The 24,852-nt window shown below is 42.8% G+C and overlaps 1 protein-coding gene across 2 annotated transcripts; it reads left to right on the top strand.

The window, feature by feature from the left end:
- Positions 1 to 380: 380 nt before the first annotated feature.
- Positions 381 to 24,422, top strand: LOC121573906 (transforming growth factor beta activator LRRC32). 2 transcript variants are annotated; one of them, XM_041886305.2, is made up of 3 exons: positions 381 to 470; positions 2,660 to 2,756; positions 19,929 to 24,422. In XM_041886305.2, the coding sequence occupies exons 2-3, from the start codon at positions 2,664 to 2,666 to the stop codon at positions 21,849 to 21,851; spliced, it is 2,016 nt and encodes a 671-aa protein (XP_041742239.1). In that variant the 5' UTR covers positions 381 to 470; positions 2,660 to 2,663; the 3' UTR covers positions 21,852 to 24,422. The 2 variants fall into 2 exon arrangements, with proteins under 2 accessions (XP_041742239.1, XP_041742238.1); XM_041886304.2 differs by lacking the exon at positions 381 to 470 and adding an exon at positions 1,037 to 1,285.
- The last annotated feature ends 430 nt before the right edge of the window (positions 24,423 to 24,852 follow it).

The following is a 24,852-nucleotide window of genomic DNA, read 5'->3' as shown; positions in this document are numbered from 1 at the left end:
TGCAACGCCAGGGTTGCGGGTTCGATTCCCACGGGGGGCCAGTATGAAAATATATGCACTCACTAACTGTAAGTTGCTCTGGATAAGAGTGTCTGCTAAAATGTAAATGTAATGTAGAACTCTTTCCACAGAGGGTTCTACCTGGAACCAAAAAATATTTTACCTGGAACTAAAAAGGGTTCTCCTATGGGGACAGCCGAAGAACCCTTTCGGAACCCTTTTCTCTAAGAGTGTAAACTTGATAATCTAGGTTTATCCCTTATGGTAGGCAGTACATGTCATGGGATTCCCCATTGGGCTCAATATAACTGGACTGAGGATGCTGCCAAACGGACTGCCACTGATGGACACTCACTTCAGTGCCTCATGCATACCTCCGGATGAACTAGGGGAGAGAGGAACCTATTTCTGCCATTCAATTCTGGAACGGTACAACATCTCAAAAGACATTGTCTCCTTGGATGGAAAGGGTGAGATAGTGTGTGTGTGTGTGTGTGTGCGCTCGCATGCGATTCTGTCTTTTACATCTTCAGTTGAGGCTTCAACAGTATTTCAAAGTTAGCCATATGTCCATGACATGTAACCTAATTGTACGTCTTGTGAATATGTATGTTTGTCTTTCTTCAAAGAATAGGATAACAATCTGGTTAAGCTCATGATAACTTGGCTGGCCACAGAGACCACATAATAAATAGGCTCTCAACCGAGCGCTTTCAGAAGTTTATGTGTTTGCATACCTAACTGTTTACAGAAAGATACAAGGAATTTATAACCTCACTATGTACGCAGCTGTTCCAAAATGAGCAACTGCCAACATGTGGGAATGACAAGCCACGAAGAATTAGGACCCAGTTATTCTGACTGATTAGCAATAGATGAAGAGAGGGAGGGGAAGGAAGAGAAAGAGAAAGATAGAGTGAGAGAGAAAGGAAGAGAGAAGCGAATAAATGGAGATAGCGTGTGTGTGTGCGTGAGAGAGAGAGATAGAGAGAGAGAGAAAGGAAGAGAGAGAGGGAACTTAGTGTGATAGTGGAGGAAGTATGGAGAGAATGGACTTCCCAATCCCATATAAGGTATTTCCCTAAAAAAGGGAAGGGGGAAAACAACAATAATGCAGGATATTCTCGACAGGATGCAAGGACCAGCGCTGAAAGGTGCGGGGTAGAGCCGGCTGTGTGTGTGAGAGTGTTGGTGTGGGAGTGTGTGTCAGTGAGGATGTAAGATTACAACAGGAGCAGCAGCATGAGCAGAAGACTGCAGGGGAAAGTAACTATTTCGAAGAGAGGTAAACACCTATGAACAACGACATTGGATAATATTCTGATGTGTGTGGTTTCTATTGCTTGCTGGTTTGGGTGAATGGTAGGAATGCCTTGGAGAAGGATAGAAGTGTCCTCAGCTGTGCAACAGAGGGTAGAGGAGAGGAGAACGAGACACTTAGAAGTGGAGGTTGTGGAGTAGGGAAAGGAATGTCCTATGTAAAAGAGTAAGGAAGAGAATGAGAAAATATGTGGATGGGTGTAGAGATGAATATATGAGAGAGAATGTTTTTCTGCACGCTGGGTAGGAGTGGTATGTTCTAATGGGATTCAGAGGGTATTTTACCTGAGTGATGTGGACAGCGTTGTGCTCATGGCAAAGAAAAGTCATGCAATGACAGTCTTGATTTTTGCTGTAGATGTATGACACTGACATTTCTATTAATTTCTGCAACTTTTTCATTCTACCTAAAAACTGTCTGAGATCTTTGAGATCAAAAGACACATATGGCATGGAGGGAGAATCACACTTTCATCTCTGGAATTAGTTTTAGCTGTCACATTATACTATTTCTGGTGAGACAGTAAATATCTATGCTATTAAATAGGTCAGCTCTTCAGCTGTGAGAACCAAAACAAGTCATTGTTGTTGGTTAAAGACTACCTTTGTTCCAATAGTAATGAATAACCTTTTAGATCTCGGCTTGAGTGATCAGTGGGAGTTTCCTTTTGCGTCACTTAAGACTAAAAACAAGCCTGAGAGGAACAAGTACTAAATATAGTAGCATGCTAAAATGTTGTACGTGTCCACTGCACTTACTCTTATTGAGCAAACCAATCTCTCTCTTACTCTCATTCCTTGAGATATTGTAAAGTATTCCATATTTTCATGTAGGGTCATATTGTGATTGATTACGTTTAACTGCCTTAATGTTGCTGGACCCCAGGACCCCAGGAAAAGTAGCTGCCTTGGCAGCAGCTAATGGGGATCCTTAATAAATACAAAAATACAAACAAAAAGTTTGCAAATGTAATTGGTGGTCAGCGGAAACCAGAGACATTGTGGTAACAAGCATAATAATTTTAATGATTTAACTCTCACAGGATTTAATATTCTTGCAAAGTATTCAAAGCCTTGCATGTGTGGACCTACCAAAACGAACCAAGACATTCTCAGTTAAGCTCAGTCATGCATTATTAGTACCAGCGATTTGATGTCGCAAGTGGAATAAATGAACAATGACAAGTCAAACAAAGGCAACCGTGTACGGATAAACAACTTCCCTGTAAGGGATTCCTCCTTTGGATGGTCTCAGTTCATGTCATAACTCCATCATTGTGTTTCCTGCACTCATGTCTGCTCTGTCTCTTCTCACCTCCCCTCTCTCTCTCTGTCACAGCACCATGGGAGCCTACCTCTGGCTGGTCCTGGCCATTGTCAGTGATGTGGCAGCATCCTTGTTACATCCCTCACGCCAGCTCTCCCCCTGCCAAGTGGTAAGTGACCCTGAACTGAGTTGCCGCAGCAGCAGGCTTTTTGAATGTTTTCGTAGCTGTCAACTACAACTAAGTATGTCAGCTGAAACTATGTAATATGTAAACTATGTAACTGCCATGTAATAATATTAATACATTTAATTTGTAATGCACCTTTTTGCAAAGTGTTACAGTGTATGCAATACAATAAATAGGTATTGGGGACACTTATTTTAATGTGGGACCCCTGATTATAGTTACATAGAGAGGAGGAATAGTGTTGATAGTTGCTGATAACTGATGTTTCTGTTATCGGTTTTGATAGTGTATCCTATGTTTTATTGATGAATTTGAGTATTACAAAACTGCTTTTTTTCTCTACTGGTTTAGCTTGTGTGTACCTTGACGTTATTATCTGAGAGTTTTGGCAGTTTTCTCACAAATCTCTCATGTACTGTATATCCAAACTATATCGGGTTCTTTCAAATTCTCTGGTGGCAGAGAACGTTTCTATTGAAGTCTTGTGATATGAAACCGATCCTTGTTGTAATTCTAGCTATACTGTTTCCTCATGCTCTGAACAGCAAATAACAGAACATACAGTTTGACCACATAACCATATGTAGTCACACCTACACGGTTTCATTTTGAGATGGAGAAGAATAAGTAAATGTGCTTAGGCAAGATAAAAGTAAACTATGGCCTTAGAGGAGGCATGTGTGCCATTTCCTCACAGCTCTGCACTGTGCTTGTGACGTCTCACATCACTTTCAGACAGTGCATTCAACTCTCATCCTCCAAGCACCTACATTAATGTAAGTGTTTAGACATAGCTGGACATAAAGTCCGACTCTTCTTGGCATCTTCCTTGGGTATACTGACTGACTAACTTTCTCTGCCTAAATGGTTGCCGTGACAAATGTGTAATCTCGGTCTAGCTCCGTATTTGGATGTCCACAGCTAAACGGATCAAATTAAGGAGCTGAAAGCCCCAGGGCTGCTTTCCATAAGGGAATGTTCCCTCTCTCAGGTACTATCAATCTGGACCTAATGTTACACAGTGTTCTTTGTTAGTCCTTTACTAAAGGAGGCTCCAGCATACAGTAGCTTTCTGCCCTGAGTCCATTGAACATTAAAGCCCTTTGGTGTTTTCCTTCTCTCATTTTTCCACCTTCTGCGAAGACACAAGAAAACAATATCTGATACAAAATTCATATTGCTGTAGTTCTGGGAATATATTGCATTCCTGACTACTAACGGCAAAACTGTATAAACAGGCAGGATGATTTCGAGCTGGGCAGGAAATTGCCTCTTTAGACTGCAAGAACTGATATCAGCGTGCCAGTTTGAATGGAACAGACTAGAAGGAGATGGTGTTTTCATTTTTAGAGGCAGTGTTTTATTTTATTTTATTTGATTAGGATCTCTTTTAGTCCTAATTTGGATTAATCCTTCAAGAGTCCTTAAACATTAAAATACAATTAATAATACGATCACATGTTCACATATGTAGCCTACATTTCTTTTCAACACTTTCCCTGCATGCCAGTAGTCTTGCTCAACTATAGTAAAAATGTAATCTGTCTCATCTCAGCATTTTAAGTACTCCAGCTAAACGATTTTGAGGCACATTGATATCAGATTTTGTAATTTAGAAAAAGTTGTACATATATATATATATAATGAAGTTAGATCTATATAGGTTTTATATACAGTTGAAGTCGGAAGTTTACATACACCTTAGCCAAATACATTTAAATTCAGTTTTTCACAATTCCTTAAATGTAATCCTAGTAAAAATTCCCTGTCTTAGGTCAGTTAGGATCACCACTTTATTTTAAGAATGTGAAATGTCAGAATAATAGTAGAGAGAATTATTTATTTCAGCTTTTATTTATTTCATCACATTCCCAGTGGGTCAGAAGTTTACATACACTCAATTAGTATTTGGTAGCATTGCCTTTAAATTGTTTAACTTGGGTCAAACATTTCGGGTAGCCTTCCACAAGCTTCCCACAATAAATTCGGTGAATTTTGGCCCATTCCTCCTGCCAGAGCTGGTGTAACTGAGTCAGGTTTGTAGGCCTCCTTTCTCGGACACGCTTTTTCAGATCTGCCCACAAATGTTCTATAGGATTGAGGTCAGGGCTTTGTGATGGCCACTCCAATACCTTGACTTTGTTGTCCTTAAGCCATTTTGCCACAACTTTGGACCCATTTGCGACCAAACTTTAACTTCCTGACTGATGTCTTGAGATGTTGCTTCAATATACCACATAATATATCCACATATTATATATAGTCCCTCCTGCAGCAAAGCACCCCCACAGCATGATGCTGCCACGCTGTGCTTCACGGTTGGGATGGTGTTCTTCGGCTTGCAAGCACCCCCCTTTTTCCTTCAAACATAACAATGGTCATTATGGCCAAACAGTTCTATTTTTGTTTCATCAGACCAGAGGACAATTCTCCTAAAAGTATGATCTTCGTCCCCATGTGCAGTTGGAAACCGTAGTCTGGCTTTTTTATGACGTTTTTGGAGCAGTGGCTTCTTCCTTGCTGAGCGGCCTTTCAGGTTATGTCGATATAGATACTTTTGTACCTGTTTCCTCCAGCATCTTCACAAGGTCCTTTGCTGTTGTTCTGTGATTGATTTGCACTTTTCGCACCAAAGTACGTTCATCTCTAGGAGACAGAACGCGTCTCCTTCCTGAGCGGTATGATGGCTGTGTGGTCCCATGGTGTTTATACTTGCGTACTATTGTTTGTACAGATGAACGTGGTACCTTCAGGCATTTGGAAATTGCTCCCAAGGATAAACCAGACTTGTGGAGGTCTACCATTTTTTTCTGAGGTCTTGGCTGATTTCTTTTGATTTTCCCATGATGTCAAGCAAAGAGGCACTGAGTTTGAAGGTAAGCCTTTAAATACATCCACAGGTACACCTCCAATTGACTCAAATGATGTCAATTAGCCTATCAGAAGCTTCTAAAGCCATGACATCATTTTCTGTAATTTTCCAAGCTGTTTAAAGGCACAGTCAACTTAGTGTATGTAAACTTCTGACCCACTGGAATTGTGATACAGTAAATTATAAGTGAAATAATCTGTCTGTAAACAATTGTTGGAAAAATTACTTGTGTCATGCACAAAGTAGATGTCCTAACCAACTTGCCAAAACTATAGTTTGTTAACAAGAAATTTGTGGAGTGGTTGAAAAATGAGTTTTAATGACTCCAACCTAAGTGTATGTAAAATACACCAGTAGGAGAGCCTAAAGATAAATAATCCACTTGGTTAGAGAGAAAAACTGTAATCAGCTTTTTATAAAGTAGTCCAATTTTAAGGGAATGTGTTAGTGGAACCCCCCTCTACAGTGGGGCAAAATGCCCCCAGGACAATTGATGCAAGTCAATGGTACCTATATTAGCATTTTCCAAATAATGTCCAAATCATCTATAAGTAACTTCTTTGAGTTACACAATCAATTCTGAGATGCTTTAGGATGATTTGGACAGGAAGGGTGAAAATAAAAATAGGGGCCATACATCAGAATGGCAAAATAAAGCATATAAATGGATTAACACACTAATTTTCTGGGGGTCTCATCTGAAACCCACTCTAGCACTTTAAAATGATCTTTGTAGCGCTTCTGTAAGTTAGGACAAACCCCCCAATTCCTAGCTGCATTTCGAACCCAAACCAATTCACCCACAGAATTATACTGAAAATTGGCCCGAAAATCTAAGTTAGCTTTCTGCCGACCAGAGGCTCTAGCTTGGTGTCTTTTCACTGCCCCCACTACTGTAGACAAAGTCTATTTGATCTGTGTCAAGCATCCCAACAATTTCCTGACCAAACAGCACTTTGTATGAGGTAAACCTGGTACTTGAATGAACGCTACTGCGATAGGCCATCATGATATACGGTAGAAGAACATCCCAGTTCAACTGATTCTCATTAACAAAAACGGACAGCGTAGACAAAAAGGTGCGATTAAAGCGCTCGACCAACCCATCTGACTGGGGACGATACGCAGAGGTTCGAGATTTGTGGATGTTCAACAGCCTGCAAACTTCTTTGAAAATATTGGATTTAAAATGTCTTCCCTGATCTTAGTGAATACTGTGGCGATGGAGTAGGCTTCTTGGATGCGAAAATGCGTCTGTCCATTTCAAAAAACTATCTCAGACTACCAAGATGTACTTATTCCCATTGGCGGTTTGAGGGAGGGGAGAGAGGCGACAGACGGGTTTAGGGGTGCACAGCGTATTTCCGCATTATCTTGTTGGGCCTGTGCCAAGTCATCGTAATAAGTTGTGGTGGGTAAGAAAATGAACTCTTTGCCTAAGAGGTGATGTTTGAAGTATTTTCTGAAAGTAACCATGCCCAACAACTTATTTTTGGTTGCGTTCTTTTTTTGTCAGAGCTCGACTAGCATACACTGCCACACGCTCCAATCCTCCCTCTTCTTGGAATAGTACAGATCCTATTCCTTCATTGCTAGCATCAGTATCTAGGATAAATGCCTTGTGAGGATCTGGGTAGAAGAAAACTAGTGCTGTAGTGAGGCTAACTTTCAACTGCGTGAATGCCTGCTGGCAGTTTTCCTCCCATTGAAACAGTCTTCCTGTAAACTGGTGCAGAGGGCGGGCTATTTCAGCGAACTGTTTCACAAACCACCTACAATAAAACGCCAGCCCCACAAAACTCCTTACTTCTGGTTCTCAGGAACAGGCCACACCCTCACAGCTTCTACCTTGGCAGGATCTGCCATCACCCCTTCATCTGAGATGATGTGGCCCAGATACTGTACTTGAGAGGCAAAGAGATTGCACTTGGAGGGCTTGACCTTAAGATTGGCTTGGTGCAGCTTGGAAAGAACATCCAAACGGAGGAGATGTTCTTGAGAGGTACGACCGAAAACAATGTAATCCAAATAAACGAAACAGGCGGTCCACTGTGAATCTGCTAGACCTACGTCCATCAACTTCTGGAATGTACTTGATACGTTGCATAAACCAAAACTTTAAAAAGTTGAATTCGAACAAGCTCTGTCTGGTAGAAAACACAGTTTTTGGTCTGTCTTTGGAGTCCACCTTGACCTGCCAGTAGCCACTGGCTAGGTCGAGGGTGGAGAACCAGTGAGCCTTGTTCAACCTGTCAAGAGCATCGTCAATTCTTGGGAGTGTGTAAGCATCTTTCTCACTGACATTGAGTCTCCGGTAATCAGCACAGAAGCGTAAAGTTCCATAATGTTTTAAAACTAGAGCGACAGGGGCTGCCCAGGGGCACATGAGGGGTGGATGATCCCATGATCTAGCATTTGCTCTATGTGGTCTACAGCATCCTGTTGCAGTTGGAGGGGGATCCTGCATGGGGCCATTTTAATTGGTTTTGCGTTACCGGTATCTGATGCATCGTAAGGTGAGTTCGGATAATTACTTGGCTGCGGGGTGGGACAACTGTATCAGAGTGAACAGTAACAAGTTTGGGTTGGTTAGCATCATACAACAACAAGAGAGGCACCTTCTATCCCATTAGGTTGCAGGATCTTTCCCCCAGATCAATCACAGCACCAAATTTGGCTAGAAAGTCAGTGCCAAGTAAAATGTATTGGGGCAGCATATCCGCCACTAAGATTTCAGCAACTACGGACGGCTAAGGACCCAAATTGACAAATGGTCTGCCAACGGCCCAGGACCTCCATTTCCCGCCAATTAGCAAAAGGAACTTTGCCCTGGTAACCCATCAACTCAGTGTCTCCATTAGTTATTGTTAGCCATATATGCTTGGAGACAATGGAAACTTGAGCACCGGTATCAACTAGTAGACAAGTGTCCCACCCACCTGCTTTAGCATGGAGGTAGAACCCGGGAGTGTTCTTGTCACATGTAGAGGCCAGTCTGGAAACAGGAGGAAGGGGGGAGAGCATTTGGCCTGCCGTGCAGGTAGGGGCAGTTTCCCGGCAGGTAGGGCCAGTTTAGCCGTGTATGACGGTTACATTCCCAGCAGATTTCGCCCGGCCTCTGTTCCCTCGGTTATAAGCAAACCTGCTTTGTCCCAGAGCGGCAGGGGCGCAAGTCACGTGAACCGGGTCGGCCGGTCTGTTTGGGGGAGGGGCTTGGACCTTTTATACCTCAGCGAGCAAGGATTTGACCTCTTGTCAAAGCCCTTCTACTACACCAAGTAAAACCTCCATTTGAGCATCACTAGTTGACATGTGATCCCATGCCACGAACCCTGGCATGGGGGTTATGTGACTATGTTCCAAACTCCTGATGACTTCCATCTCAGAAGCAATACTTATGATCTGCTCCAGTGTAGCGGGCCTAGCAGACCGGAGACTGACTCGCGAGTCCCCACTACATACATATTAAATAAAATGATCACGTGTAAACAGATCCAGAAGTAGTGGCATCTGCAGTTCTCCATTAACCGACGTAGAGCATTGCCAGATTCACGGGCTGTTTCGTTATGCAGCCTCCTCCTAGCAAGGGTCAAAACATTTCTCCATGCCATTTTTCAACTGTGTGTTGCCACTTCTATCCTCAATGGAGAGACCGCTATAAATGTCTCAAGCCCACCCCGATAGCAACAAAGACATACATTTTTACTTGAGCCCATCATTCCAATTGTTTACTTCGGTGGCCATTTCAAACTGTCCAGCCCAATCAGACCATTCCTGCCCCATACTGGTAAATGTGCGATAACACGCTAAAAAGTGACACTACACACACTAGTAAGGTATACGGTTAAGGAGAACTGAACAACCAAAGTTCTACTATTACTACTACTCCTACTACTACTACTACTTCACTGCAAACCGGGCCTAGCCCAATAAAATGCAGTTGTACAAACATGCAAATTCACAACACACAGGGGCATAATAGCCTACACACGGTCCAAAGACCCACACGTGATAATAAAGTCATAGAACCCCCACTGAGCTACCCAGTCTGCAATCTCTGTTCTGTTTACCCCACATAACCCACGCTGTATTTTAAAAACGATACATTCTAAAAACATTTAACAAGACTAGGCCAACGAAAGAGAACAGACATAACATTAAACATTTAAATGTAACATTTAAAAACACTTAGCTCTCCCAGCTGGGACCCCCACATGGGGTCTGGCCGTGTGCACCACCGTTGGGCTGGTCAGCGTGGCTAGTTGCAGACCAGCAGTGGATAGTATCCACAGTGCACTGAATAGGTGAAAACACAGTGCAAACAACTAGGTTATACTCGGATTCAGGTTAATCACCATAGGTTTTAGCCCGATTAATTACGTAGAACACTCGCAGCGCACTCTGTTTACAAACACTAAAAAGATTAGCTAAATAATTTGCATGTCCACAGCAGGAGTCGCGGGACACTGCTGTGTCCCGCATCTCGCAAATACACTGTCAGCAGCCGAGCAGCGTCCCCAGTTTTGTCTACTTCTCTAGTGAGCCGAGTCCGAGCTGAGGCCCTTTGAGAAAGTGCTGCCAAAAAGGCAAATCCAGGGGACGCAGGTGACCATAATGAACAAACCACTGTTCATGATTCCACTCGTTCACAAAGAGGCAGGCACGATTAGAACTCAGTCAGATCAAGGAAGTGTTCTGAGCTTTGATCAACACTGGGAGCAATATTTAGATGTTGACCCATAATTAATTTGTGTACAAAATATGTATATATATATATATATTGAACAAAAATATAAATGCAACATGCAACAATTTCAAAGATTTTACTGAGTTACAGTTCATATAAGGAAATCAGTCAAGTGAAATAAATAAATTATGCCCTGATCTATGGATTTCACATGACTGGGAACACAGATATGCATGTTGGTCACAGATACAGTACCTTAAAAAAAAGGTTTTTTTGTGGCCTGTGGAATGCTGTCCCACTCTTCAATGTCTGTGCAAAGTTGTTGGATATTGGCGGGAACTAAACACGCTGTCGTACACGTTGATCCAGAGCATCCCAAACATGCACAACGGTTGAGTATGCAGGCCATGGAAGAACTGGGACATTTTCAGTTTCCAGGAACTGTGTACAGATCCTTGCGACGTGGCCGTGCATTATCATGCTGAAACATGAGGCGATGGCGGCGGATGAATGGCACGACAATGGGCCTCAGGATCTCATCACAGAATCTCTGTGCATTCAAATTGCCATTGATAAAATGCAATTTTGTTCATTGTAGCTTATGCCTCCCCATACCATAACCCCACCGCCACCATTGGGCATTGTTCACAACGTTGACATCAGCAAACCGCTGGCCCACACAGTTGCCTGGTACAGTTGAAACCGAGATTCATCCATGAAGAGCACACTTCTCCAGCGTGCCAGTGGCCATCGAAGGTGAGCATTTGCCCACTGAAGTCGGTTACGATGCCGAACTGCAGTCAGGTCAACACCCTGGTGAGGACGATGAGCACACAAATGAGCTTCCCTGAGATGGTTTCTGACAGTTTGTGCAAAAATTATTAGGTTTTGCAGACCAACAGTTTCATCAGCTGTCCAGGTAGCTGTCTCAGACCAGCCTGCAGTTGAAGAAGCCGGATGTGGACGTCCTGGGTTGGCGTGGTTACATGTTGTCTGCGGTTGTGAGGCTGGTTGGACGTACTGCCAAATTCTCTAAAATGACATTGGAAGCTGTGCGCGGTCTCTCTCGGGCATGCGCTGATCACGAAGTCACCTCGTGCAAGTGAACAGCATTCTAGCAAGCTAGCTAGCAAAACGGCTAATTTCGAAGTGGTCTAAACATACAAATAACACATTTAATGTTTTAAACATCTTTGTTGCTGACTAAATAACACACTGTAACATTCTGACAAGAACAAATACATTCGAAATAGCATTCATACCTGAAAGGGGGAAATATATAAGTAAATCACACGGAGATGTAGCTTCAGCTTCAAGTCACTTGTAATGAGTGAGCTGGGAAGCCCTGTGCGCCCCTATAGGAATTCCTAGCTATAACCAATCAAACTCAGATCAGACATCAATAGAGCACACAGATCAATAGAGCACACTGATTAATAGAGCACACTGATCGTATAATCAGCATTTAGATAAATGAACAGCATATTACTTACAGGTACACATTATGATTCTGTATTATTATTTAGTTATTATTAAGGCACTTTTAATACTATCACATCCTCATATGTAGTTACGGCCATGGTGGTATGCTCATGGCGATGGCAATCATACATCTTCCACCTGTATTGTAATCGTGTATTGTATTTTACAGTATTGTAGTGGTCCTGTACGTTCATAAGAGCATTGCACTAGCAACACCAGAGTTGTTGGTTCGGTAACACTTTATTTGGATAGTCCACCTGTAGATGCTCTACAGTCTATCTACAGACTATCAGTAACATTTCAACTAACTATCTACTAACCTTAACCCTTATCCTAACTCTAACCTTAACCCTTACCCTTATTCTAAACCTAACCCTAACCCTAACCTTATCAAGCAGTTGCTTATCAACAGATAGTTTGTTGATAGTATGACCATCTGTAGAGCATCTACAAATGGACTATCCGGACTATCAAAAGAAAGTGTGACTTTGGGTTTGATTCCAAAGTCACATACCAAAATGTGTGGACTGTTGTCACTTCGGATAAAAGTGTCTGCTACATAAATGGCATACATACCTGTCAAAAGTTTTAGAACACCTACTCATTCAAGGGTTTTTCTTTATTTTTACTATTTTCTACATCGTAGAATAATAGTGAAGACATCAAAACTATGAAATAACACATATGGAATCATGTAGTAACCAAAAATTGTTAAACAAATCAAAATTTATTTTAGATTTTTAGATTCTTCAAATAGCCACCCTTTGCCTTGATGACAGCTTTGCACACTCTTGGCATTCTCTCAACCAGCTTAATGAGGTAGTCATCTGGAATGCATTTCAATTAACAGGTGGGCCTTCTTAAAAGTTAATTTGTGGAATTTCTTTCCTTCTTAATGCGTTTGAGCCAATCAGGTGTGTTGTGACAAGGTAGGTGGGGTATACAGAAGATAGCCCTATTCGGTAAAAGATCAAGTCCATATTATGGCAAGAACAGCTCAAATAAGCAAAGAGAAACGACAGTCCATCATTACTTTAAGACATGAAGGTCAGTCAATATGGAAAATCTCAAGAACTTTGAAAGTTTCTTCAAGTGCAGTCGCAAAACCCATCAAGCGCTATGATGAAACTAGCTCTCATGAGCACCACCACAGGAATGGAAGACCCAGAGTTACCTCTGCTGCAGAGGATAAGTTAATTAGAGTTACCAGCCTCAGAAATTCCAGCCCAAATAAATGCTTCACAGAGTTCAAGTCACAGACACATCTCAACATCAACTGTTCAGAGGGGACTGTGTGAATCAGGCCTTCATGGTCGAATTGCTGCAAAGAAACCACTACTAAAGGACACCAATAATAATAAGAGACCTGCTTGGGCCAAGAAACACGAGCAATAGACATCAAGAAACACGAGCAATGGACATTAGACCTGTGGAAATTAGTCCTTTGGTCTGGAGTCCAAATTTGAGATTTTTGGTTCTAACCGCTGTGTCATTGTGAGACGCGGTGTGGGTGAACGGATGATCTCCGCATGTGTATTTCCCACCGTAAAGCATGGAGGAGGAGGTGTTATGGTGTGGGTGTGCTTTGCTGGTGACAGTGTCTGTGATTTATTTACCAGCACACTTAACCAGCATGGCTACCACAGCATTCTACAGCGATATGCCATCCCATCTGGTTTGGGCTTAGTGGGACTATCATTTGTTTTTCAACAGGACAATGACCCAACACACCTCCAGGCTGTGTAAGGGCTATTGTACCAAGAAGGAGAGTGATGGAGTACTGCATCAGAAGACCTGGCCTCAACCCAATTGAGATGGTTTGGGATGAGTCGGACGGCAGAGTGAAGGAAAAGCAGCCAACAAGTGCTCAGCATAAGTGGGAACTCCTTCAAGACTGTTGGAAAAGCATTCCAGGTGAAGCTGATTGAGAGAATGCCAAGAGTGTGCAAAGCTGTCATCAAGGCAAAGGGTGGCTATTTGAAGAATCTCAAATATAAAATATGTTTTGATTTGTTTAATACTTTTTTGGTTACTACATGATTCCATATGTGTTATTTAATGGTTTTTATGTCTTCACTATTATTCAACAATGTAGAAAATAGTCAAAATAAAGAAAAACCCTTGAATGAGTAGGTGTGTCCAAACTTTTGGCTAGTACTGTATATTAAGGTATTACAGTACTGAGCTCTGTTGGTAGAGCATGGCGCTTGCAACGCCAGGGTTGTGGGTTCGATTCCCACGGGGGGCCAGTATGAAAAATGTGGTTCACTCACTAACTGTAAGTCGCTCTGGATAAGAGCGTCTGCTAAATGACTAAAATGTCAAATGTAAATGTAAATATTGACCAATGCAATTTTAGTAAAACAGTGTGAACCCCCCTAACATTGTATTGATATTGTATTACTGCACTTTAGGAGCTAGAAACACAAACATTTCCCTACACCTGCTGTAACATCTGCTTAACTGTGTACACGACCAGTACACTTTGATTTAATTTGTTACATAATAGTCAGCATCATAGTAGAACATTCAAGTCTATACTGTATATCATACTTTTTATGTTTCTACTTTACAGACACACTGGCGGCTTGGTGCGAGTAAAATTCTGTATTTCGTATCACAGTACACCTACTGTAATATTTTACATTGACATTTACGTCATTTAGCAGACGCTCTTATCCACAACGACTTACAAATTGGTGCATTCCACTTATGATTGCCAGTTGGACAACCACTTTTTTTTGATTGGGGGGTAGTGGGGGAGGGGGGAGTAGAAGGACTACTTTTATACTATTCCAGGTATTCCTTAAAGAGGTAGGGTTTCAAATGTCTCCAGAAGGTGGTCAGTGACTCCGCTGTCCTGGCGTCGTGGGGGAGCTTGTTCCACCATTGGGGTGCCAGAGCAGCGAATAGCTTTGACTGGGCTGAGCGGGAACTGTGCTTCCGTAGAGTTAGGGGGGCTAGCAGGCCAGAGGTGGATGAACGTAATGCCCTCGTTTGGGTGTAAGGTCTATTCAGAGCCTGAAGGTAAGGAGGTGCCGTTCCCCTCAAAGCTCCGTAGGCAAGCACCATGGTCTTGTAGTCGATGCGAGCCTCAACTGGAAGCCAGTGGAGTGTGCGGAGGAGCGGGGTGACATGAGAAAACTTGGGAAGGTTGAACACCAGACGGGCTGCAGCGTTCTGGATAAGTTGTAGGGGTTTAATGGCACAGGCAGGTAGCCCAGCCAACAGCGAATTGCAGTAATCCAGACGGGAGATGACAAGTGCCTGGGTTAGGACCTGTGCCGCTTTCTGTGTAAGGTAGGGTCATACTCTGCAAATGTTGTAGAGCATGAACCTGCAGGATCGGGTCACCGCTTTGATGTTAGTGGAGAACGACAGGGTGTTGTCCAGGGTTACGCCAAGGTTCTTTGCACTCTGGGAGGAGGACACAATGGAGTTGTCAACCGTGATGGTGAGATCATGGAGCGGGCAGTCCTTCCCCGGGAGGAAGAGCAGCTCTGTCTTGCCGAGGTTCAGCTTGAGGTGGTGATCCGACATCCACACTGATATGTCTGCCAGACATGCAGAGATGCGATTCGCCACCTGGTTATCAGAAGGGTGAAAGGAGAAAATTAGTTGTGTGTCATCTGCTTAGCAATGATAGGAGAGACCATGTGAGGATATGACAGAGCCAAGTGACTTGGTGTATAGAGAGAATAGGAGAGGGCCTAGAACTGAGCCCTGGGGGACACCAGTGGTGAGAGCATGTGGTGCGGAGACAGATTCTCGCCACGCCACCTGGTAGGAGCAACTTGTCAGGTAGGACGCAATCCAAGAGTGAGCAGCGCCGGAGATGCCCAACTCGGAGAGGGTGTAGAGGAGGATCTGATGGTTCACAGTATCAAAGGCAGCAGATAGGTCTAGAAGGATAAGAGCAGAGGAAAGAGAGTTAGCTTTAGCAGTGCGGAGAGCCTCCGTGACACAGAGAAGAGCAGTCTCAGTTGAATGACCAGTCTTGAAACCTGACTGGTTTGGATCAAGAAGGTCATTCTGAGAGAGATAGCAGGAGAGTTGGCTAGAGACGGCACGCTCAAGAGTTTTGGAGAGAAAAGTAAGAAGGGATACTGGTCTGTAGTTGTTGACATCGGAGGGATCGAGTGTAGGTTTTTTGAGAGTGGTGCAACTCTCGCTCTCTTGAAGACGGAAGGGACATGGCCAGCGGTCAAGGATGAGTTGATGAGCGAGGTGAGGTAAGGGAGAAGGTCTCCGGAAATGGTCTGGAGAAGATAGGAGGGGATAGGGTCAAGTGGGCAGGTTGTTGGGTGGCCGGCCGTCACAAGTCGCAAGATTTCATCTGGAGAGAGAGGGGAGAAAGAAGTCAAAGCATAGGGTAGGGCAGTATGAGCAGGACCAGCGGTGTCATTTGACTTAATAAATGAGGATCGGATGTCGTCAACCTTCTTTTCAAAATGGTTAACGAAGTCATCCACAGAGAGGGAGGAGGGAGGGGGAGGAGGAGGAGGATTCAGCAGGGAGGAGAAGGTGGCAAAGAGCTTCCTAGGGTTAGAGGCTTGAAATTTAGAGTGGTAGAAAGTGGCTTTAGCAGCAGAAACAGAGGAAGAGAATGTAGAGAGGAGGGAGTGAAAAGATGCCAGGTCCGCAGGGAGTCTAGTTTTCCTCCATTTCCGCTCGGCTGCCCGGAGCCCTGTTCTGTGAGCTCGCAATGAGTCGTCAAGCCACGGAGCAAGAGGGGAGGACCGAGCCGGCCGGGAGGATAGGGGACATAGAGAGTCAAAAGATGCAGAAAGGGAGGAGAGGAGGGTTCATAAGGTAGAATAAGGAGATCGGAGGGAGAAAGATTTAGCAGAGGGAAGAGATGATAGGATGGAAGAGGAGAGAGTAGCGGGAGAGAGAGAGCGACGGTTGCGACGGCACATTACCATCTGAGTAGGGGCAGTGTGTGTAGTGTTGGAGGAGAGCGAGAGAGAAAAGGATACAAAGTAGTGGTCGGAGACTTGGAGGGGAGTTGCAGTGAGATTAGTAGAAGAACAGCATCTAGTAAAGATTAGGTCAAGCGTATTGCCTGCCTTGTGAGTAGGGGGGATGGTGAGAGGGTGAGGTCAAAAGAGGAAAGAATTGGACGAAGGAGGCAGAGAGAAATGAGTCAAAGGCAGACGTAGGGAGGTTAAAGTCACCCAGAACTGTGAGGGGTGAGCCATCCTCAGGAAAGGAACTTGTCAAGCTCATTGATGACCTCCCCAAGGGAACCTGGAGGGCGATAAATGATAAGGATGTTAAGCTTGAATGGGCTAGTGACTGTGACAGCATGGAATTCAAATGAGGAGATAGACAGATGGGTCAGGGGGAAAAGAGAGAATGTCCACTTGGGAGAGATGAGGATTCCTGTGCCACCGCCGCGCTGACCAGATGCTCTCGGGGTATGCGAGAACACATGATCAGACGAGGAAAGAGCAGTAGGAGTAGCAGTGTTTTCTGTGGTAATCCATGTTTCCGTCAGTATCAATACAGTATCAAAGCAAGTACTGTGTAATGACACATAGTACAATATCGTAAAATGTACTGTAAAAGAAAAACTTTATCGGAATGAATGAATGAATGGATGACATGCATTGAAGGGAGGGGTTTGTATTTCCTACTATTTTACTGCAATTACAAGGGATTGTTGCGAGCAGGTTGGCTACTAGGTAAAGTGTAGTGATGTTACGTTTGATACCGGAGCTCCGAGGCATGCGTTGAATCGCTAAGCAGCTAACTTCGAAGTAGTGTGCGGATGTGTGTATCACTTTATCAGAAGAATCTCATCAATGATGTCCGAGGCTTCGTTTGATCACGTGTGTTGCAAAATGCGAGATCTCACTGATTTCGCCGTGGTTCCGGTGCTTTCTTAGATTCTAAGCTGCTTTCAAACACCAACCTCTACTGGACACCGTTTTTACAAATATAGTTAGGATTTTGTCCAAATGTTTCACATGACCGATAGCTTAACAGGTAGAGTAGGGACCTATGGAGCATTCAGGTAAGTGAGGGTAAGAGGTTGGATCCCTTTGAAGGCACACTAATTAGTTTGTTTTTAATTGTGAACCACACTTTCTTTACTGTTATTAAAATAAATTGTTTTATTTAATATAGTATAAGCCTCTGTGTTAAGCATTCTAAATAATGCCATAGATTCAGTCTTTGAAAAATAGTCAACTTGAAGGCAAAAAAGGGAAGCATGATGTAAGATGCAAACTTGGTATTGCAAATGATTATAGGCTACTACAGCCAACGACTTACCACAGCGCCACAGAGTTTTGATGAAAACAGTGGGGGGAAGAAACGTCTATCTGATCATCGCACGCTGCTATTTATTGCTGACCAGCAGATGTCACTAATTTGCATTGTGAACAGATAATGAAGCTCTGAGTAATTAACTGTTTTTCGTCACAATTTGGTGAAAGCGCCGAAGCCTTACACATTACAGCATATTAATGAATATTTGGTGGCACTTCTAGAGGCCTTAACAAAGGCTTCCAAACTGGCAGTGACTACAGGGCAAAACAGACCAAAAGGACATGGCAAAATGCTCAAACATTTAAGGTTTAAGACTTGCTGCCACTTCAATCTATTCCCTATACATGTTAAATGTCATGGGGCACTATAACCACGTACGAGTTAAATTGGCACAGCATTCTCACTCACGGGTGTAACAAATATAGCCTCTTACAAGGCACATCTCAAAATATGTTAATGAGCCAGAAACAACAATACCAAGAACCCACTAGTGGTCAAAAGGTTATTTGGCGCTCCAAAGATACGGTATGTTACTGTATTCTGTGTGGTGGAATAACAGTACCATTCGAAATACAGCAATTCTCCCACAAGGCACCATAATTTACAATATGCTGCAGTAAAACGTTTCAGAGTTTTTTTTACTGTTGATAATACCAACAATTACCGTATACATTACAGTTTTCCATTATACGGTGCATACATTTTCATTATGTAGTTCTCAAAATCTGTACTAGACAAACCAGTGTACATGTCAAATCTATAGGTTTACCAAACATTTAAGTGACCATCAATTAAGAGCAGTAGGATTAAGTAATAGTCAAATGTATTTTAACAAAAGAGAAGAGAATCATATCAAAAGTAATGTGAGCATTGCATTGTGAAAGGTAATTACTTTATATGAACATGTATTGCAATGTGAAACATGTACAGTATTTCTAGGTGACACACTGATTAAGTTTGGTGAAAAAGTGACTGTATGATTTTGTGTGTTATACTTAGTCAATTGAAAATGTGCTTAGAGTTTTGAAACAACTGATTATCTGTTTGGAGTTTTGTACTAAGAGTTGTGAAAATGTACCACATACTTGTGAAAATTGCACCAAAGCGATTTTTTTTTTAAACTACGTCGATGGAAACATAAAGTTGGTGTTTTACAGATGTGCTGTACCTCACTTTCTTTCCCTTTCTGTTATAACATCTTTAGATCCTATAATGATATATGACCCATGATAGGTTTATTGTATATGACTTGTTATGATTTTCAAGTTATTTCAAATGCATATGAGGTAAGTTATTAATCAGAAACGTATAAGGTAACACTTGTTCATAAAAGCCAGAAGAAAGCTTTCAAAAAGCGTATATTTTAGCAAAAAAAACTAAGGACTGCTTGCTGCTGACTTCAAATGTATGCCATGAACCTAAATCCACGTTGTTTTATGTGAGTTGAGTGTGTGTGCGTGTGTTTTATGGGCTGTATTTAGAGAGAGGGCTTATGCCATATGGTTTAAATTACCAGCCACGCTGATAAGTGAATAGTTGAAAGTTTGAAATAATTATGGAAAGAGACTATTTTTACACCAGGGGTTCTGAAAATCCCAGGGTGGAAGAGGGGGTGTAACACGAGCTAGTTTTATGAGGTGAAAACCTCACAACATGCCTCCCAGTCTCCCCTGACTGCCAAAAACACAGCCACAATGGCCCATAAAACAACTCTCTACATGTGCATAAACCATTTGGTTTGTGAGATTGAAAAGTGTCAAGGTGGTCATTTGGGAGTGTGCAGTGGTGCCGTGAAGGTCAAAGCTCATGTAGTTATCTCTCCTTGTTTTGTCCACAGGTACAGAATGATGTGTACTGCAACGATCTGAACCTGAGGACCGTTCCGGCCAAGCTTCCCCATGGCATCCAAAAGCTGGACCTGTCTCGGAACCTTCTACAAAACCTTACCCAAGAGGTTCTATCAATCTACACCACCGTTCATCATCTGAACCTCCACTCCAACAAGATCCAGTTCATCCAGCCGGGTCTGTTCAAAGACATGACCAATCTGCAAGTGCTGGACCTCTCCAGTAATTACTTGGATGTTTTTGCTGTTTCGAAAACCAGCATTGGGCCTCTTGCGGCCGTGGACAGGCTTGACCTCTCAGGTAATGGCCTGTACACAGGGATGACCGACTTCTTTCTCAGTGAAGCCCCAGCACTCATGAACCTTTCTCTGAATGGCAATAGTATCACCAAAGTGGGCAAGGAAACCTTTTGCGGATCTTTGGCCTTGAGAAACATTGACCTTCACAACAACGTCATCTTAGAGATCGAGGATGGAGCATTTGACTCGCTGATCCATCTGTCCGAGCTTGATTTGTCCATTAACTCCATCACTTGCATCACTGACTTTAACCTTTCCCAATTGAAGGTGCTAAACCTCAGTAGGAACAGCATGGAGTGCTTCCAAACCACAGACTCAGACCTAGAGTACGAGCTCCTCTACCTCGACCTGAGGGAAAACAAGATCCACTACTTCCCCGTTCTCCCAAGAAGAAACAAGCTCATGTACCTGGATTTGTCCAGGAACCGCCTGATGAGCATCAACACCACGGGGACAGCGGATGAGCTGGAGCACTTCAGAGACACGTTTGTACCTCACACACAGTCAGGTGGAACCAGCCGACACCAGGACTTCTCAAGGCTTATGTACCTTGACATGAGCTACAACCAGATCAACAGCATACCGCAGTCTTTCTTCTGCAGCATGGTGTCCCTTGAGCACCTCAACATCAGTAATAATTGTATTGGGGCCTTTTCTGTAGACCAGGAGAGCCCTCTGAACTCTCTGAAGACCCTGGACCTGAGTTACAATGCCCTACAGAACCTCACGTTTGGGGAGAACACCCTATGGTCACTGCAGGAACTCTTCTTACAAGGGAACGTTCTCAGCAACATGGACTCTGGAACGTTCCAAAGATTGCCCAGCATCAGAGGCCTTCACCTCCAGCAGAACTACCTGAAAGTCTGCCCCTCACAGCAAAAACCACCACAGACAGACCACAACTCTCAGGATCCCTCAGGCTGTGTCTCCTTAGAATTCATACCAAGCTTGCACTTCTTGTACCTCTCTGGAAACAGTCTTGAAGTTCTTCCACCGTATGCCTTCAATGGCACCACGCTCAGGTTGCTGGACCTGTCCCTAAACCCAGGCTTGGATGTTCACCAAAATTCTTTCTCTGGTCTGGAGACCTCCCTAACTCACCTATCACTGAGAGAGAACCACATCACAGACCTGAACACAGACCTTTCCCTGCTAAGCAGTCTCAAATTCGTGGACCTGTCCACCAACAAGCTGAGCGCTCTCCCCCTGTGGAACAAGGAGTCCTCCATCGAGTCCCTGAACCTGCAGAACAACAACCTAGTCACCCTGGAGTACAACACAGTCCTGGTTCTGGAGCGGACGCTCAAAACCCTTTACATTGGCTCGAACCCTCTCAGTTGCTGTAGCAACCCCCGCTTCCTCGACATGCTCAAACGCTCCGATGTGGTCGTCCCGGACATCGCCACAGTAACCTGCCAGTACATGGAGAACTCAGAGCTAGTGGAGTTGAACATTGGGAGCGTGACGCAGGAGCAGTGTCAGAAGCTGGACAGTAAGAGCGTTAGCATCATCGTCATTGTGGTGATGGCTTTGGTGCTGATCGCGGTGCTGGTGGTGCTCTCCAAGGTGTGCCACCCCAGGAGGCGCAAGCTCAACAGTAGCTTCAGGGCCTGAAGAATGTGTCCTTTCATTGGGGAGAAAGAGATGCTGGACATGTGTCTCCTCAGAGGGACTACTAGGCAGAGAAAACCAGAGGCTGTTGGTGCTTTTCAATGTGAAGTGTGCACTATTTCCTCATTTTAACTCTGTTTTGGAGGGAATTTGTTGAGTTCTGGAACAAGGCAGCCATGTTGTGGCTTATAGAATTTGCATAAATTGAAGGTGTTGTTCTCTTCGTCTAGGGAATAACAGACAGTTATGTGAAAACTCAAGAGTATGAATATGGTCACTTTTTATATAATTAGCATCATCATGTGCACATACAGTTTATAGACATTTAGCCATTTCCACTTGGGGAAAATATTTTATGACTGCACAGGGTCAGCTGATATGCATTAGATTTGCTGATCCAGATTTATGGCCAAACACCAAGGCTTCTCTTTATCAATGCAGTATTTTGCACTTTAATTTGATTGTATTTGTACATTTATTTTATTATTAACCTGCTTTTGACTGTGCGTTTCTGTTATATAGACTAAATTACACTAAGTAGGGAGCGCATTATGCAAACATGTCTATCAATGCCATGTAATGGCAGAGTGGAGAGCTTTCTCCAACTAATTTCAACATCAGCACATCATTATGAAACCACAGGGTTTGAAGGTCATGGCTGCAGTTCTTTAGATGACTGTGACACTACAATAGTATACAATCAGTGTTTTGTAGAATTTACCGTTCCTATTTGTGGGACATAAAAAGGAAGTACTGTTAGAAGTGAATTGTTTCACCTCCTATAGGATAGTTACAGTGAATATTGTTTTCATAACAGTATTTTTGTATTTTTCACTGGTAGATGTACAGTAGGTATGGGGTGGTATGTGGGGACCAAAAACAAGATTGAAGCAATAACTCCAGAGGAAGCAGTACTGTCGGAACACCTGCAGTAAAACATTTAGCTTGTTTTAACAGCTTGTAGGGCACTGCAGATACCTTTCCTGTTATTGATGAACTCAGTCTCGCAAAAGCCTGTATTAAATAATTATGTGCAATTTCACAACGCTGGGTTCCAGCAATGTGGTTTTCCCTTGCTATGGGCGTTCGGCAAAAATATATTTTCCCACTGAAATCCTCTCTGGTTGCTACCATACATGGAGAGGCTGTCAAGGCAAATTAATGGTTTGATAAGTTAAATGATACAGTGGATCAGTGAGGCTTTAATAGAAACAAGGACCTGTTTTGTTTCACTGAAACAAAAGCCTTTTTTAATGCATTCAAATCTGGCCCTTAGCTCTTTAGGTTTTCTCCGTATGTCAGTTGAATGACAGAGCTGAGTGAGAGAAGCAAACATCAACCCAACGCTTTCTTCACAGGGAATTTGGCAAAACTTAATCAATTCTGCAGTGAACCCCTGCCAGACTGAAATCCTTAATTGCGTTCATATCAATCAAAATCATGTAATTGCACATATTTGAGACAATCAATGTTGTTTTTAAGATAGATTGCTTTGTTATTCACGTGGAAGCTATCCATGTTGCATTTGTTATCGCAAAGAGATCTTGGCCTTTTCATCTGCATAGGCCTAGCCCACAAGACCAATCATATGAACACTAAAAATTCCCCAGTCCTGGATTGTCCTTACCCAAAAGACAACACTTACCCCAACATGTCAGTGAGGAAGAGGAGGAGGAGAGCTTGTGAAAATAACAAAGCGGTTACAAAGTGACAACAAAGGACTGACCAACCTGTAGAGAGTTAATTTAATGACATCTTTGTTTTAGCTTTCTGCCTTTTATGTAGGACATTGTTACATACATACTGAATTCACACAGTTGTCCTTCCTATTAAGTCTGTATTACAGTGCATTTCTAAGTTGGATGTCATAGAAGGAAGGATATGATTCCTTACCTTTTTTTGTTATGGTAGGGACTATTTTAAACAAAAAAAACAAGCCAAAGGAAATCCCTGGTGAGGGAAGTATGTCCTGACCGTATTAATAGATATTTATTTCAGAGATAACACTAGAAGAAGAGCAGTTCTATCCTGTTTATCACTGTGACATGCTGACCCTCTTGTTCTGCTTTTTCCTGATCACATGACTGAACTTTTAGTGAAACCTTCAAAGGTCAAACTAATATATAGAGATGACAAGATAAGTCACCTGCTGCTTGAAGTGACATCCACCATTGACTACAGTCAATGACTAACATTTTACATAAATTGACCATACAAAAATAATAAAATATAATGAATATCATAAGTCACACGTGTGTATCGAAATGTTGGGCTGGCTGTTCAGTTTGGATGCCAAGCTTATACAGGCAAGTCAAAGCTACGGCTGTGCATGTTACAACTAATAAAGAAAGGATATTAGCATAAATGGAGAATGGTTTTGATGGTGTTATGTCAATTTCATTACAGTGTTACATACAGTTTTATGCAATGTGAAATTGAAGTTGCACCCTTGCTTCTGTGTTTATCTGTCCACTGCATTTTACATGTACAGCATATGAAGGATATTACAATGGATCTATTATGAACTACTGTAAAAATATATATTTATATTGTTTTGTATTTTCTTAAGTAAATGATCTGTGTAACATAATCTATTGTCTTAGTTTTTTTATATGAGCTTTAGGAGCTATGCAACTAACCAGAATCATGTTCAATGAGCACAAAACAGCAGAAAAAAAGAGAGGAGGGACTACCTGAAACACTCATTTGTAATTTCTATTTCATGTTGTAAAACATTTTCCGTAGAATGCCTTAATGAACATGACCCAGGTAATACATTTTCCTAAGCAGATGAGATAGGGGCTTCTAATGAAACTCTGCCGTGGTTCTGGGGAGACTCTTAATAATAGAACTCACCCCGTTGCAAGTAAAAGTTTCTCTGATTGGTCTCCCTGGGCACAGATAGCACAGTGTACTGTATTCTCCACCGGGAACACTGGCCTATCATTATTTGTATAACCTAAGGGGCTGAGATCTGCTGATCTGGCAGCCATACAGCAGCACT

This window comes from Coregonus clupeaformis, unplaced genomic scaffold (genome assembly GCF_020615455.1).
Source record: "Coregonus clupeaformis isolate EN_2021a unplaced genomic scaffold, ASM2061545v1 scaf1206, whole genome shotgun sequence".
NCBI lineage: Eukaryota > Metazoa > Chordata > Actinopteri > Salmoniformes > Salmonidae > Coregonus > Coregonus clupeaformis.
This window is presented reverse-complemented; position numbering and strand designations above follow the sequence as displayed.